Genomic DNA, 12,430 nt, shown 5'->3' with positions numbered 1-12,430 from the left:
ATAAATAAAGCAGACGATTTATGCATTTTTAAATATTAATTAGTATTTAAATATGCTGAGTTCTAGGGGAAGGTGGTGAACTTTTCACATTTGCAATAGGTTTTTTTGAGACTTCCCTTGTAACTGTCGTACCATGTAGTACCATATACGACCTAAGAAGATTCTCTCAAATATCAGGTTAGGCCCCCAATGCAGCAAAAGGACTGGCAGCGAGAAATGGAAGCCACAAAAGCTTCAGTGCACACACCCTTAAGATTCTGGCTATAGTATGTTTCAATGTGTAAAAGCAAGGGTAGCCAACATGACGCCATCAATATGTTGTTGGACTATCATCCTTGCCCATTGGCCATGCCGGCTGGCTGATGGGAGCTGGAATTACACAACATCTGGAGGGCAACATGCTCATATTTTTTTCAGGACAGAAAATTTCTAAACTTTTATTTCAATCCCCCCTCCAGACAAAACCCAATGATTTACCTTCAGTAACAGAATCTAGATACCGATCTTCAAAGATTATAGGCAAGGAGTTCAGATCACCATCTAATTCACTGCATTCAGTAGGGAGAGGCGGCAGAGAACTACAGAAGGAGGTGCTTTTTATGGCAGTACACATCTGAAGGTAACTTTGAGCACTGCAAGATACAATCTTATGTTAAAATATTTGTAAAAAAAGTAAACATCGACAATAAGCTGTAACTGAAAATACAACTGCATTTTAATAAGGTACAATTAAAACATGAACACTAATGGAAGGTCAAGTCTTAATAATGCAAATTACATTCAGTACACCTAAATTAGATTTGATTAAAGAAAAACCTTTATGTATTTACCAGCAGAAGTGATAGCAGTTTGGACCAGTGCCATCCAGGCACTGTTCTAATTGCAAAGCAGGGCTATAAATGTGTAGTAAAAATGAAGGATATATTGGATATATAGGAAGTTACATGACAGTAGGTAAAAAGGGCTAGGATCCATGGAATAATAAAAGGAGAACATTTGTGGATAAAAGTGTTTTACATTGGTCAATGAAAACTGTTCATGTCTGAAGAACGACCACTCTTACATCTGGAAACAGTTCAAATTCTTAGGCTTTTTTTTTGTGCTAGAGGCTGAATCAATAAAATCCTCTCAGCCATTCAGTGCTACAGTCTGAATATAGTTCCACTGGCAGAACTGGCCAACATTAAGATTCAACTGGCCTATATCAATGAAGAACCTGTCCCACTCCAGAAAGTGTTTGGACTCCAATTCCCATAATAATAATAATAATAATAATAATTTATTATTTATACCCCGCCCATCTGGCTGGGTTTCCCCAGCCACTCTGGGCGGCTTCCAAAAGAATATTAAAATACAATGATACATCAAACATTAAAAGCTTCCCTAAACAGGGCTGCCTTCAGATGTCTTCTAAAAGTCTGGTAGTTGTTGTTCTCTTTGACATCTGGTGGGAGGGCGTTCCACAGGGAGGGCGCCACTACCGAGAAGGCCCTCTGCCTGGTTCCCTGTAACTTGGCTTCTCGTAGTGAGGGAACTGCCAGAAGGCCCTCGGTGCTGGACCTCAGTGTCCGGGTAGAACGATGGAGGTGGAGACGCTCCTTCAGGTATACTGGACCGAGGCCGTTTAGGGCTTTAAAGGTCAGCACCAACACTTTGAATTGTGCTCGGAAACGTACTGGGAGCCAATGTAGGTCTTTCAAGACCGGTGTTATATGGTCTCGGCGGCCGTTCCCAGTCACCAGTCTGGCTGCTGCATTCTGGATTAGTTGTAGTTTCCGGGTCACCTTCAAAGGTAGCCCCACGTAGAGCGCATTGCAGTAGTCCAAGCGGGAGATAACCAGAGCATGCACCACTCTGGCAAGGCAGTCCGCGGGCAGATAGGGTCTCAGCCTACGTACCAGATGGAGCTGGTACACAGCTGCCCTGGACACGGATTTAACCTGTGCCTCCATGGACAGCTGTGAGTCCAAAATGACTCCCAGGCTGCGCACCTGGTCCTTCAGGGGCACGGTTACCCCATTCAGGACCAGGGAATCCCCCACACCTGCCCGCCTCCTGTCCCCCAGAAACAGTACTTCTGTCTTGTCAGGATTCAATCTCAATCTGTTTGCCGCCATCCATCCTCCAACCGCCTCCAGACACTCACACAGGACCGTCACCGCCTTCACTGGTTCTGATTTGAAAGAGAGGTAGAGTTGGGTATCATCCGCATACTGATGAACACCCAGCCCAAACCCCCTGATGATCTCTCCCAGCGGCTGCATGTAGATGTTGAAAAGCATGGGGGAGAGGACAGAACCCTGAGGCACCCCACAAGTGAGAGCCCAGGGGTCTGAACACTCATCCCCCACCACCACTTTCTGAACACGGCCCAGGAGGAAGGAGCGGAACCACTGTATGACAGTGCCCCCAGCTCCCAGCCCCTCAAGACGGTCCAGAAGGATGTTATGGTCGATGGTATCAAACGCCGCTGAGAGATCCAGCAGAACTAGGAAACAGCTCTCACCTTTGTCCCTAGCCCGCCGGAGATCATCAACCAGTGCGACCAAGGCAGTTTCAGTCCCGTGATGAGGCCTGAATCCCGATTGGAAGGGATCCAAATGGTCCGCTTCTTCCAGGCGTGCCTGGAGTTGTTCAGCAACCACTCGCTCAATCACCTTGCCCAAGAATGGAAGATTTGAGACTGGGCGATAGTTGGCCATCGTGGCCGCATCTAAAGATGGTTTTTTAAGAAGCGGTTTAATAACCGCCTCTTTCAGCGGGTCTGGGAAGGCTCCCTCACGGAGGGAAGCATTCACCACCCCACGAAGCCCATCGCCCAGCCCTTCCCGGCTAGCTTTTATAAGCCAGGATGGGCAAGGATCAAGGAGACAGGTGGTTGGTTTCACTCGTCCAAGCAGCCTGTCCACATCCTCGGAGGTAACAGATTGGAATTGATCCCACGCAGTTTGACTAGACAGGACTCTAGCACTCTCCCGCCCCGGCCCTGCTCCCACAGTGGCGTCTACCTCTTCCCGAATCTGAGCGACTTTATCTGCAAAAAACTTTGCAAAATCATTGCAGGAGATCATGTGGCCCGTACTGGGCCCCGATGTAGCAGGTGGTTCCGCTAAATTGCGGACCACCTGAAAAAGTCTCCTGCTGCTGTTTTCTGCAGATGCAATAGAGGCGGCGAAGAAAGCCTTCTTCGCCGTCGCTACCGCCACTTGGTAGGCTCGACACTGAGCTCTAACCTGTGTCCGGTCAGCTTCAGAATGGGTCATCCGCCACCGGCGCTCTAGCCGTCTCAACGATTGTTTCATTGCCCTCAGATCCGTGGAAAACCACGGGGCTGTCCGGGCTCCATGCAATCGGAGAGGGCGCTTCGGAGCCAAACAGTCAATAGCCCTGGTTAACTCCACATTCCAGCGGGCCACCAGGGAATCAGCTGAAAGGCCATCAACATGGGATAAAGCATCCCCTACCACTCTCTGGAAACCATTTGGATCCATTAAGTGGCGGGGGCGGACCATCCGAATCGGTCCCACCTCCCTGCAGAGGGGAAGGGTCGCGGAGAAGTCAAGTTGCACCAGGAAGTGGTCTGACCATGGCACTTCTTTTGTTTCGCTTTTACTTAGTGTCAGAACACCAACATCCATGGAGGTAAACACCAGGTCCAAGGCATGTCCGCGGCTATGGGTTGGGCCAAACTTATTCAGGGACAGCCCCATGGAGGCCATGCTTTCCACGAAGTCCCGAGCGGCCCCTTGTAAGGTCGTGTCAGCATGGATATTAAAATCCCCTAGGACAACCAAACTAGGTGTCTCCAGGAGAACATCCGCCACGACCTGAAGCAGCTCGGGCAGGGAATCCTTGGTGCAGCGGGGAGGTCGGTACACCAAAAGGAATCCTGTACTGCCCCTATTGCCCAACTTCCAGAACATGCACTCAGAGAACTGGGTCTTCCCAATAGGACGCCTGGTGCAAACTAATGACTTCCTAAAAATCACTGCAACCCCCCCTCCCCGCCCACAAGGCCTGGGTTGCTGTGCGTAAGAGAAACCTGGTGGACAAGCAGCGGCAAGAACAGGCCCATCTGCTTCACCCAACCAAGTCTCTGTTACACAAGCCAGGTCAAATCCTCCATCCATGATCAAGTCATGGATGGCAGTGGTCTTATGAATCATTGACCTGGCATTGCACAGCAGCACCTTCAGGCTATGTGGGTATCCCTTGCTAATTCTAGTATCCGTCCGGACAGGACCAGACCCGGAGGCAGGGATAGTCCTCAGACAACGACTAAACCTGCCTCCTCTGTAATGACATGGTCTGGTCTTAGCGTAACTCCTCCTCCTACCCGTGATCACTGAGATCGGTTGTCCCAGCGCATCCCCCTCTGTGGAACATACCCCAGCCATTTTGTTGGCTGGGACCCACTCCCCGGCAGCCCTGACCCTTCCCCTTAAGAACAAAATAAGACCTTAAAACAATAAAAAACCCCAGAAAACAAAAAACAATACAAATGAAAAACTATAAAAATTACAAATCCATTAAAATCAAACAAATTCCCAACTAAACATCCATCCCACCCCCATCCCCGTCCCCGCATATACAAAAAATAAAAAGAAAAGGAAAAGGAACATTTTAAAACATTTTAAAAAGAACTCTGCGCCCCTCCGGATCCCCCTAAGCTGCAGCAGCAGTGACAACAACCGTCCCTGTGAGGCCTGTCAGGCCCTGCCCTGGGCCAGATGGTGAGTGGCAGGAAGGAGCAGGGCCCTCAGACACCCACACAGGAGAGTCCTCCTGGGCAGCAAAATGCAGCAGTCCCTGTGAGTCCTTCAGGCCCCGCCCCGGGCCAGATGGTGAGTGGCAGGAAGGAGCAGGGCCCTCAGACACCCACACAGGAGAGTCCTCCTGGGCAGCAGAATGCAGCAGTCCTTATGAGGCCTCAGGCCCCGCCCCGGGCCAGATGGTGAGTGGCAGGAAGGAGCAGGGCCCTCAGACACTCACACAGGAGAGTCCTCCTGGGCATTAGTGCCAGTATGGTCAATGGTTAGGGATAATGGGAGCTTCAGTCTGGCAACATCTTGATGGTGACTGATTCCCCATGCTAATGTATATGAAAGGCCATCTCACACCTCACATGTTTGGGGAAAGTGTCAGATGCAAGTTTTTTTTAATACATACAGCCATAAGAATGTATTATTTAAAATATAAATAGCTTAATGCTTTTTTTAAAAATCCACACGATGTACAACATAAAAACAAACAAAAATAGAACATCTCCTGAAGATCTCTGCACCCTGCATTGCATGCAAGACTGCTGGTGCTTGAAACATCATTTTTCAGAAGCCAGAATGGGAGCAAGATTCATGCATGGGGAGGGAAAAGCAGGAAGATTCCCAGCTTTTCTCCTCCCCAGGTCTAGGGTTTGAACAGAAGGCTGAGCTGCTATCAACATTCTCAAATAGTTTCCCACCATTGGTTTGGATTCTTGCAAAACACATTGGATTATTAATCCCTTTCTTCTCTACCCTTGTTTTTAGCTTCTGCTTCTAGTGGGCTTCTTAACACCAACTCATGCATACTAAGAGATAATAAAAAATCCAGTGCCAAAACTGGATCCATGATGGGGAAGGGGATGAGCAAAAAGGAGGCAACCCGTGGCAAGCAGTCCTATGTCCCATATTCACCAGACTTGTCCTTGCCAGATTCTGCGATGGCCCGGTTGATGGGATCTCTCCCACTAAACTCAGGGCCTTGCCCAGAAGCTGGGCCAAGTGCTGACAAAGAGACAGAGCCACTGCCACAGGCAGTGTTTGCTCTACTAACCAAGCCCAGGTTGAAGACTTCTCCAATGAATTCTCCAGTGAGTCAGTGAAGAGTGCAAGGCTGGACTCTCTGTTGCTGCTGGGAAACATTACAGGAGCAACCTTCTAGATGCTTCTGATCTCACTCTCTTCCTACTGATTTTTTTCTTTTTTCTTAAAAAAAAATCCATTCCAGCCAGAGACAGACAAAAAGGAAAGGAAACAGAGCAGACGTTGCCAAATCCTAAAATTGGTACAGCTCTGCCAATGCCCTGTAAATAGGATCTGGGTAGGATTGGAACTAGGGAAGGGAGACTCTGTCTCACCAGCAGGCATGCGATTTCTGTTATGTATATCCATGGCCTGGGAAGCTGATAAGAGGCTCAGCACACCTGAGGATCTCTTCTTCCACTGCAGGTTAATAGTTATTTCCTTTTCTCCCAATCTAAATGCTATTCTTTCATTTATAGAGGCTTCTCTTATCCAGAAAAGATTTCTCTGAATGAAAGGGGGGGGGGCTAAGAAACTGTTTGCCAATTCCTCCTTGCACCTGTAGCCCAGCATACTACCTGCTACACTATTCTGGAGGTCCCACAACCCTTTGGAATAGGATCTTTTTGGGGAGTAGGGGGGCTACAGGAGAAAGAATGAACTGGTGAAAAATTGCCTGCTCTGCTCATAAAAACTTCCACTGAAATAAACTTAATGTAGGATATTGTGGGTTGTAGTCAACTAGCTTTTACTCAACAGTACATGCACTGAAATTAATGGTCAGCTTAGTTGCATTAATTTCAGAGGGTCTACTCTGAGTGAAAGCTAGTTGACTACAACCCACAATATCCAATATTAAGTTTTAATTAACTTTGTAACAAAATAAGCTTAGTGAGCTATGGCTTAATATTTTCAATTTAAAGGTACTTACTGTAGCTCTTGGTATGCAAGCGCTGCTTCCCTTGGATGTTCAAGGCAAAAAAAAGCTTCAGAAAACCTACGTACCTAAAATGTTTCAAAGTAATAAAACGAAAAGTTCACACTGAAATAAAACTTTCATCACTCTCTTTTCTTATAAAAAACCACACACACATAACACATCTATACTATTAAGTCACAGTAAAAGTGCATGTTCCATAAACTTTAAAACACGCACATTCACAAAAAAACATTGGCATGAAATAGCAAATTAAGCTGGGTCAAGTATTGCAGCAAACCTTTCAAAATAATAACTCATTTTTTAATCCATTTAAGTGGTTGTATATTTTAATGAGAAATATGTTGCAATCTGGTTTTTTTTTATAGAAAACATTTAGTAAGTTAAGCAGAATTACATTGTGGTTGCATACACACCATACATTTAAAGCACTTTACTTCCTCCAAAGAATCCTAGGAATTGTAGTTTCTCTCTCACAGAGCTACAATTCTCAGCACCCTTAAGATACAGTCTCTAGGATTATTGGAGGAATAATGTGCTTAAATGTATGCTGTGCACTGTGTCTCAGGTTATGCCCATGTAGAAACAAGTAAAAAGGGAACATTCAAAGTGTTTCAACAACTCAAAAGGTTCTCAGACTTGTCCAACTGAATGACACACTCTTTCCACCTACTAATATGAATTTGGCTTCCATGAATGTTCAACTACGTTTTCTCGTGTCATTGGTGTACACTATGCCCATTCTAACAGCCCATTTAGAGGACTAATATTGAGGAATAAGGTTGCAGACATGTCATACCTATCACAAACTCATGTATCTAGGTCTCTAATGCTCAGATGGCCCTTCCACACACTTAATGGATATCCCATTCGTTACCCAATTCTTTTCCAAAGGATTGCTTCCTACTTCCTCAATAGGATGTCCTCCAAGCCAAGGAATCAGTTTTCCACAGCAATTAGTGAGACATCCCTATAATACCCTTGAAAGTGTTGTCTGGGTACTACAAATCTGAGCCAATTCACGTTTACTGGAAGCAGCATGCAAGTGCCTCCCTGCGCTTTCTTCCCATGTCACTCTGGTAATACAAATATGAAGGGTTTACCTATTATCTACGAATATGAAAGACTCACATTCTCAGGACCAGTGGTGTTGCTCCTTCCTACGTGAATGTTGCCTTCCCAGGAATTACTTATTGCTTCACTGAACTCAGTGGGACTTACTTCAGAGTAGACATGTACTGAGCTGCACTGTTATAACCTTCAGGGTTGTTTGGTGCATGAGGTGGGGCACCACTGCTGCACCACCCTCCCAGTACTGGTGGCACAGCTGGTTGCCATGAAAGGCCACAGTAAGGAGGTGCTGAGGCGGGCATTGGATGCCTGCCCCAGCAAGCAGCAGCAGCACAGCTGGGAGGGGAGCACAGCGGCCCTCCATCTCACACACTATAGCTGTTTTTTGGACAGAAAGACCCCTAGTTTTAAGAGCTAAACCAGCCACATTGTTTTAGAAATTAGTTTCGTGGATGACACACTCCTGTGCTTAAAAGTTGTATCACGACAGAATGAATACATACACGCATTGTATGATGCTCTCGTGCTAGCAATGCAGTGATATCCTCTTGGAAGTTAACGGCTTCGAGAAATTGTCCCCATAAAGCCATCAGAAGTGAACAGAGCTGTGCAAGATGCATGTTTATAAGTTCTGCCAGTTCATCAGGATTCTCCATTTTCTGCACCAACAGAGAAAACAAACAAGCTTGTATTCTTAGAAGTAGAAACTCTAGTACTTTGAGAAAGTCATAAAAAAAATTCTTCTCCTTCTTAAAAGCATCTTTAAAGATTAAAAGCATTTTAAATTTTTAAAAATGGAAAGGGATTCAAAGTCATCTATCCGTTTGCCTTCCTTTGAGTAATGGCATTGACTGTTTAATAATTGGTAATCAACCTTAAGCTTAAAAATGGCACTACAGTCTGTATTCAAACTTTAGAACTTCAAAGCCTCTGGTATATAAATGTGTTTATACTGGCCCTTTTATTTTCAGTTATTTTCTTTATAATCCTTAGAATGTGATTTGCCTTTTCCATAGCTGCTATTGATTTCTGCATTGAGTTGCTTACAATCTACCCCTTGGTCTCCTGGATAGCCACCACAGGTTCAATCTTATCACTGTACATATACGTACATAAGGTAGCTTTTGCCCCAAAGTGCATCAGTTTATACTGTACTGGCTTACTCACATGGCATTTTGTAGCAATTTGGATTTTTCACTATCCTACAGAATTTGGTGTCATCTGTCTCACTCCTCATACTTCCATATCATTTATGAATTACAGTATTTACATGTCTAACACACAGTACTATAAGCCCCAAACAGTGCTTATTTCCTTCCACCATAAGAACTACTTGTTCCTACTCTTAGCCTTTTTAACTAGTTCTGTTTGTAAGAAGACCTCTTTTCTTATCCCATGACTGCTGAGCTTGCATAGGAGCCTTTGTAGAAATACTCTGTCAAAAGCTCATTAGGCAAAGTATGTCAACCAGAGTACTCATATCCACATATCTATGAAATAATGCAAATAAAAATTAATTCTTTAGAACCACAGTTAGCTATTTAAAACAGTATCTAACATCTGAAAAAACCCTGAAATGAAAGCAAGCAAGCAAGCAAGCAAGCAAGCAAGCAAGCAAGCTGTGATTTAAGATTTACATGGATCAGAGAAAAAATACCTTTATTTCTTCACAGAGTTCTGACAGGCGTGCTTCTACATCTATATTCTCTGAAAAGATTAGAGTGTATGGAAAATGAATATTCCTAAATTTTTAAGCTACATTTTATAAATTGCAGAGGGAGACCCCATTTAAATCAATTCAATTTTTAAAACAAAGCTTTTTGGTTGTCTTGAAGTTCCTTAAATACTATAGCCAATGTGAAATCCAGTAAATTTCTCAACTGAGAGTTCAGCTAAGAACAAAATCATTCTGGTTTTGCAAGCAAGTTCTCATAACCACATTTATTCAAACACTATTTTAAATGTTACCAGACCATAGCATAAGGTACATGAACTTGCACCTCTTTTGATTGTGTATTTTAGAAAGACTTCCAAAAAGCAACACAATGAAACTGAACGCACAAACAAAATTTAGACCAGTTCCAATTTACCATGAAAATCTTGCTGGAGAAAGCAAACTTGAAAAAATTCCAATAATCTATATTAGGGCAATACCTCTATTAGGCCTACCCAAAAGTCACAAAATAGAATACAGAATGCAAGATTTTGAGTTTTATAGAATCCTTCATCAAGTTAAATGGTAAAAAAAAAAGCAAGGCAAAAGGGAAAGAAATATATTGTTTCCTGGTTGGTATTCAATCCATTCAAGTACATCTGGTAAGAATCTTAAGGTGGAGTGTGAGAGGAAGCAGACATTCAGATGAGGTCCTTTTTAGATGCCATGAAGGTATCATATTGCACTGCAGCTTCCTTGGAAGGAAAAATACTAACAGCAGAGTCCCCATCTCTGAAAATAAAGCAGCCAATTTTATAACAATAAAGGTACGGCCATGATATGGATTTTTTCTTAATGGCCAATACTGCTAAAACCTTTTGTGTGAAATGGGAAACACCAAATTTAAACATACAAAAACTAGAGGAAGAGGATCTTATATACCTGAATGTAAGGCTTTATTCTCTGAGGAAACATTCCCTCAAACAGATTGGTAAATCTATTGTTCTGTTGACCATCTTTTTATCTCACACACCAGCTGAGATAAATCTATATCCCTATTAATGTAAAGGACTACCTGGTTTCTTTAAGACTGTTTTCTACCTAAGAAGAAACCTGGGTGTTTCATCTAAGGATGGAAAAAGAACCAAACAACAATTCAGCCAAACCTCCCTCCTTCTTTCCTCCATGCACCTCTTTTTTAAAACATCTAACATGATGAAGAGTTCTGTAGAACACCAAAGGTTGTTTACTATTTTGTAGCATTTTGGGTGACCCAATAAAGGTTCCCTGATTTTTGTATTTTTCCTTTTGAATCAATACAGCTACATTTACTGGGTGATCTGGAAAATTTAGATATTGCATTTAAAATAAAAAAGGGTTTACATTTAAATATACTGAAATATTGGGATTAGGGTGATTAGGAAAAGTCAAGTGGAGGCATTATTATTACACTTTGGATTGGATTGTACGTTCCTAAGAGTAGAACAATTTTCATGACACTCCCACTAGGGGGAGGGAAGGAGGAGACACTGATTTTTCCTTCCTACCAACAATTTTCACTAATTCCCACTAATCTTCCACACTGTTTGAGAAGGTCCCCTAACCTTCTTGAACAAAGAAGGTTAGGGAACCTTCTCAAACAATGTGGAAGGTAGTGGGAATTAGTGAAAACAGCTTCTCCCACTTCTGCTCACATGAGTTTCTGCTGAATCAGTCCCTTCCATTTGCAGTAGGGCAAGTCAGGATTCACAACATTACATTTAAGCTGATTTTTAAAACAATAATAATAATTCTGATTTTAAGTGCAGTATAATCACAATAATAGCAGAGTGTCTGTGCACACAGTCAATATGAATTTCCTAGGTTTTTCCCTAAATTAATGAAAAGGCATGAAATAAAGAACGTGGTCTGTGTTAAATTAAATATGAAAAAGGAGCTTTGCAGATTAGTTACAGCATTAAGTACTATTTGTTTAAAAATTAATTTACTATAGCTTCAAATCACCACCCATCTTCTGGCCCAAATTTCTCCCATTCAATTTATTTTTAAAAACTGAACAAACAACACTGACCATCCTTTGAGAAACGTATCTGTCTAGTCAAATGTTACTCTTTTGTTGGAGAGTAAAAAAAAAAGACAGCTTAGCTTTTCACTCAATTTTTGTATTCCAATATTGATTGTATCATTTTTGTTCCACTTTCCCTATCTGAGTATTCTTTCCTGAGTATTTTTCCACCTAGAAATAAACTCCTGAAAAATAAATCTTAGCTAAAGTAACTGTTAGCTAAAGCTATTTTGGATACAAATGTTTAATAAGAAACACTTATATTCTGAAAAGAATTTCAAAGAAAGTTTCACATTGGTCAATATCAAAAGGCAAGCCCTTATCTGGTGTCAAAAAGATGTTAACAAAGGAACATTTACTGGGAAGCGCATTCCATAAATATGGACCCACAACTGAAGACCCTCTCTCTTGTTACCACCCACCTAACCTCTCTTAGGAGGGAACCTGGAGAAAGGCCTCAGTTTCTCATTATGAGACTGATGTGAGATTCTAGTCTGGACTGCAGAATGTAAACACACACTACAGTTTCCCTAAGTGCCACATTTAGCTCTTCTGGCCTGAGACGTGTGGGCCTAGGGTGGTATACAAATTTAATAAATAATAATAATTATTATTATACAAGGAGCAATTTAGGCGTAACTAGGAGCTTGCATCTGCCCAGTGGGATGGATCCAAAGCTCCCACCCTCCACTGGAAAACTTCTTCAATCAAAATGGAACCTTTAGATCCAACCCAATTGCACCATTTTTCTTCTAGAGCACTAACCAGCATTTCATATCAAAGTCTCCTTAGCATTTAAAAGTTGTTTTTTCCTTTATGGGTGGTTTTCAACTAGTAAGACAGAATTTAAATATTCTTAAACAAATGTGTGGTTTTTCATGAAGGATGTTATGTCTTCTACAGGTACACTCCCTTCTATG

General features: G+C 42.8%; 1 protein-coding gene across 5 annotated transcripts in view; it reads right to left on the bottom strand.

Annotated features, from left to right (window-relative positions):
* Positions 1–12,430, bottom strand: part of FAM135A (family with sequence similarity 135 member A) — a 55,573-nt gene that overhangs the window by 14,991 nt on the left and 28,152 nt on the right. For all 5 annotated transcript variants that reach the window (XM_080997954.1, XM_080997953.1, XM_080997955.1 and 2 more), the window contains 4 exons: positions 9,449–9,498; positions 8,295–8,450; positions 6,715–6,788; positions 478–632 (listed from right to left, as the gene is read on the bottom strand). In XM_080997954.1, the coding sequence (XP_080854080.1) occupies positions 478–632; positions 6,715–6,788; positions 8,295–8,450; positions 9,449–9,498 (435 nt within the window). The remainder of the gene's footprint in view (positions 1–477; positions 633–6,714; positions 6,789–8,294; positions 8,451–9,448; positions 9,499–12,430) is intronic.

This window comes from Podarcis pityusensis (assembly GCF_964106645.2).
Source record: "Podarcis pityusensis genome assembly, chromosome: 3".
NCBI lineage: Eukaryota > Metazoa > Chordata > Lepidosauria > Squamata > Lacertidae > Podarcis > Podarcis pityusensis.
Note: the sequence above shows the minus strand (reverse complement) of the source record. Positions and strands in the feature narration are given on the sequence as shown.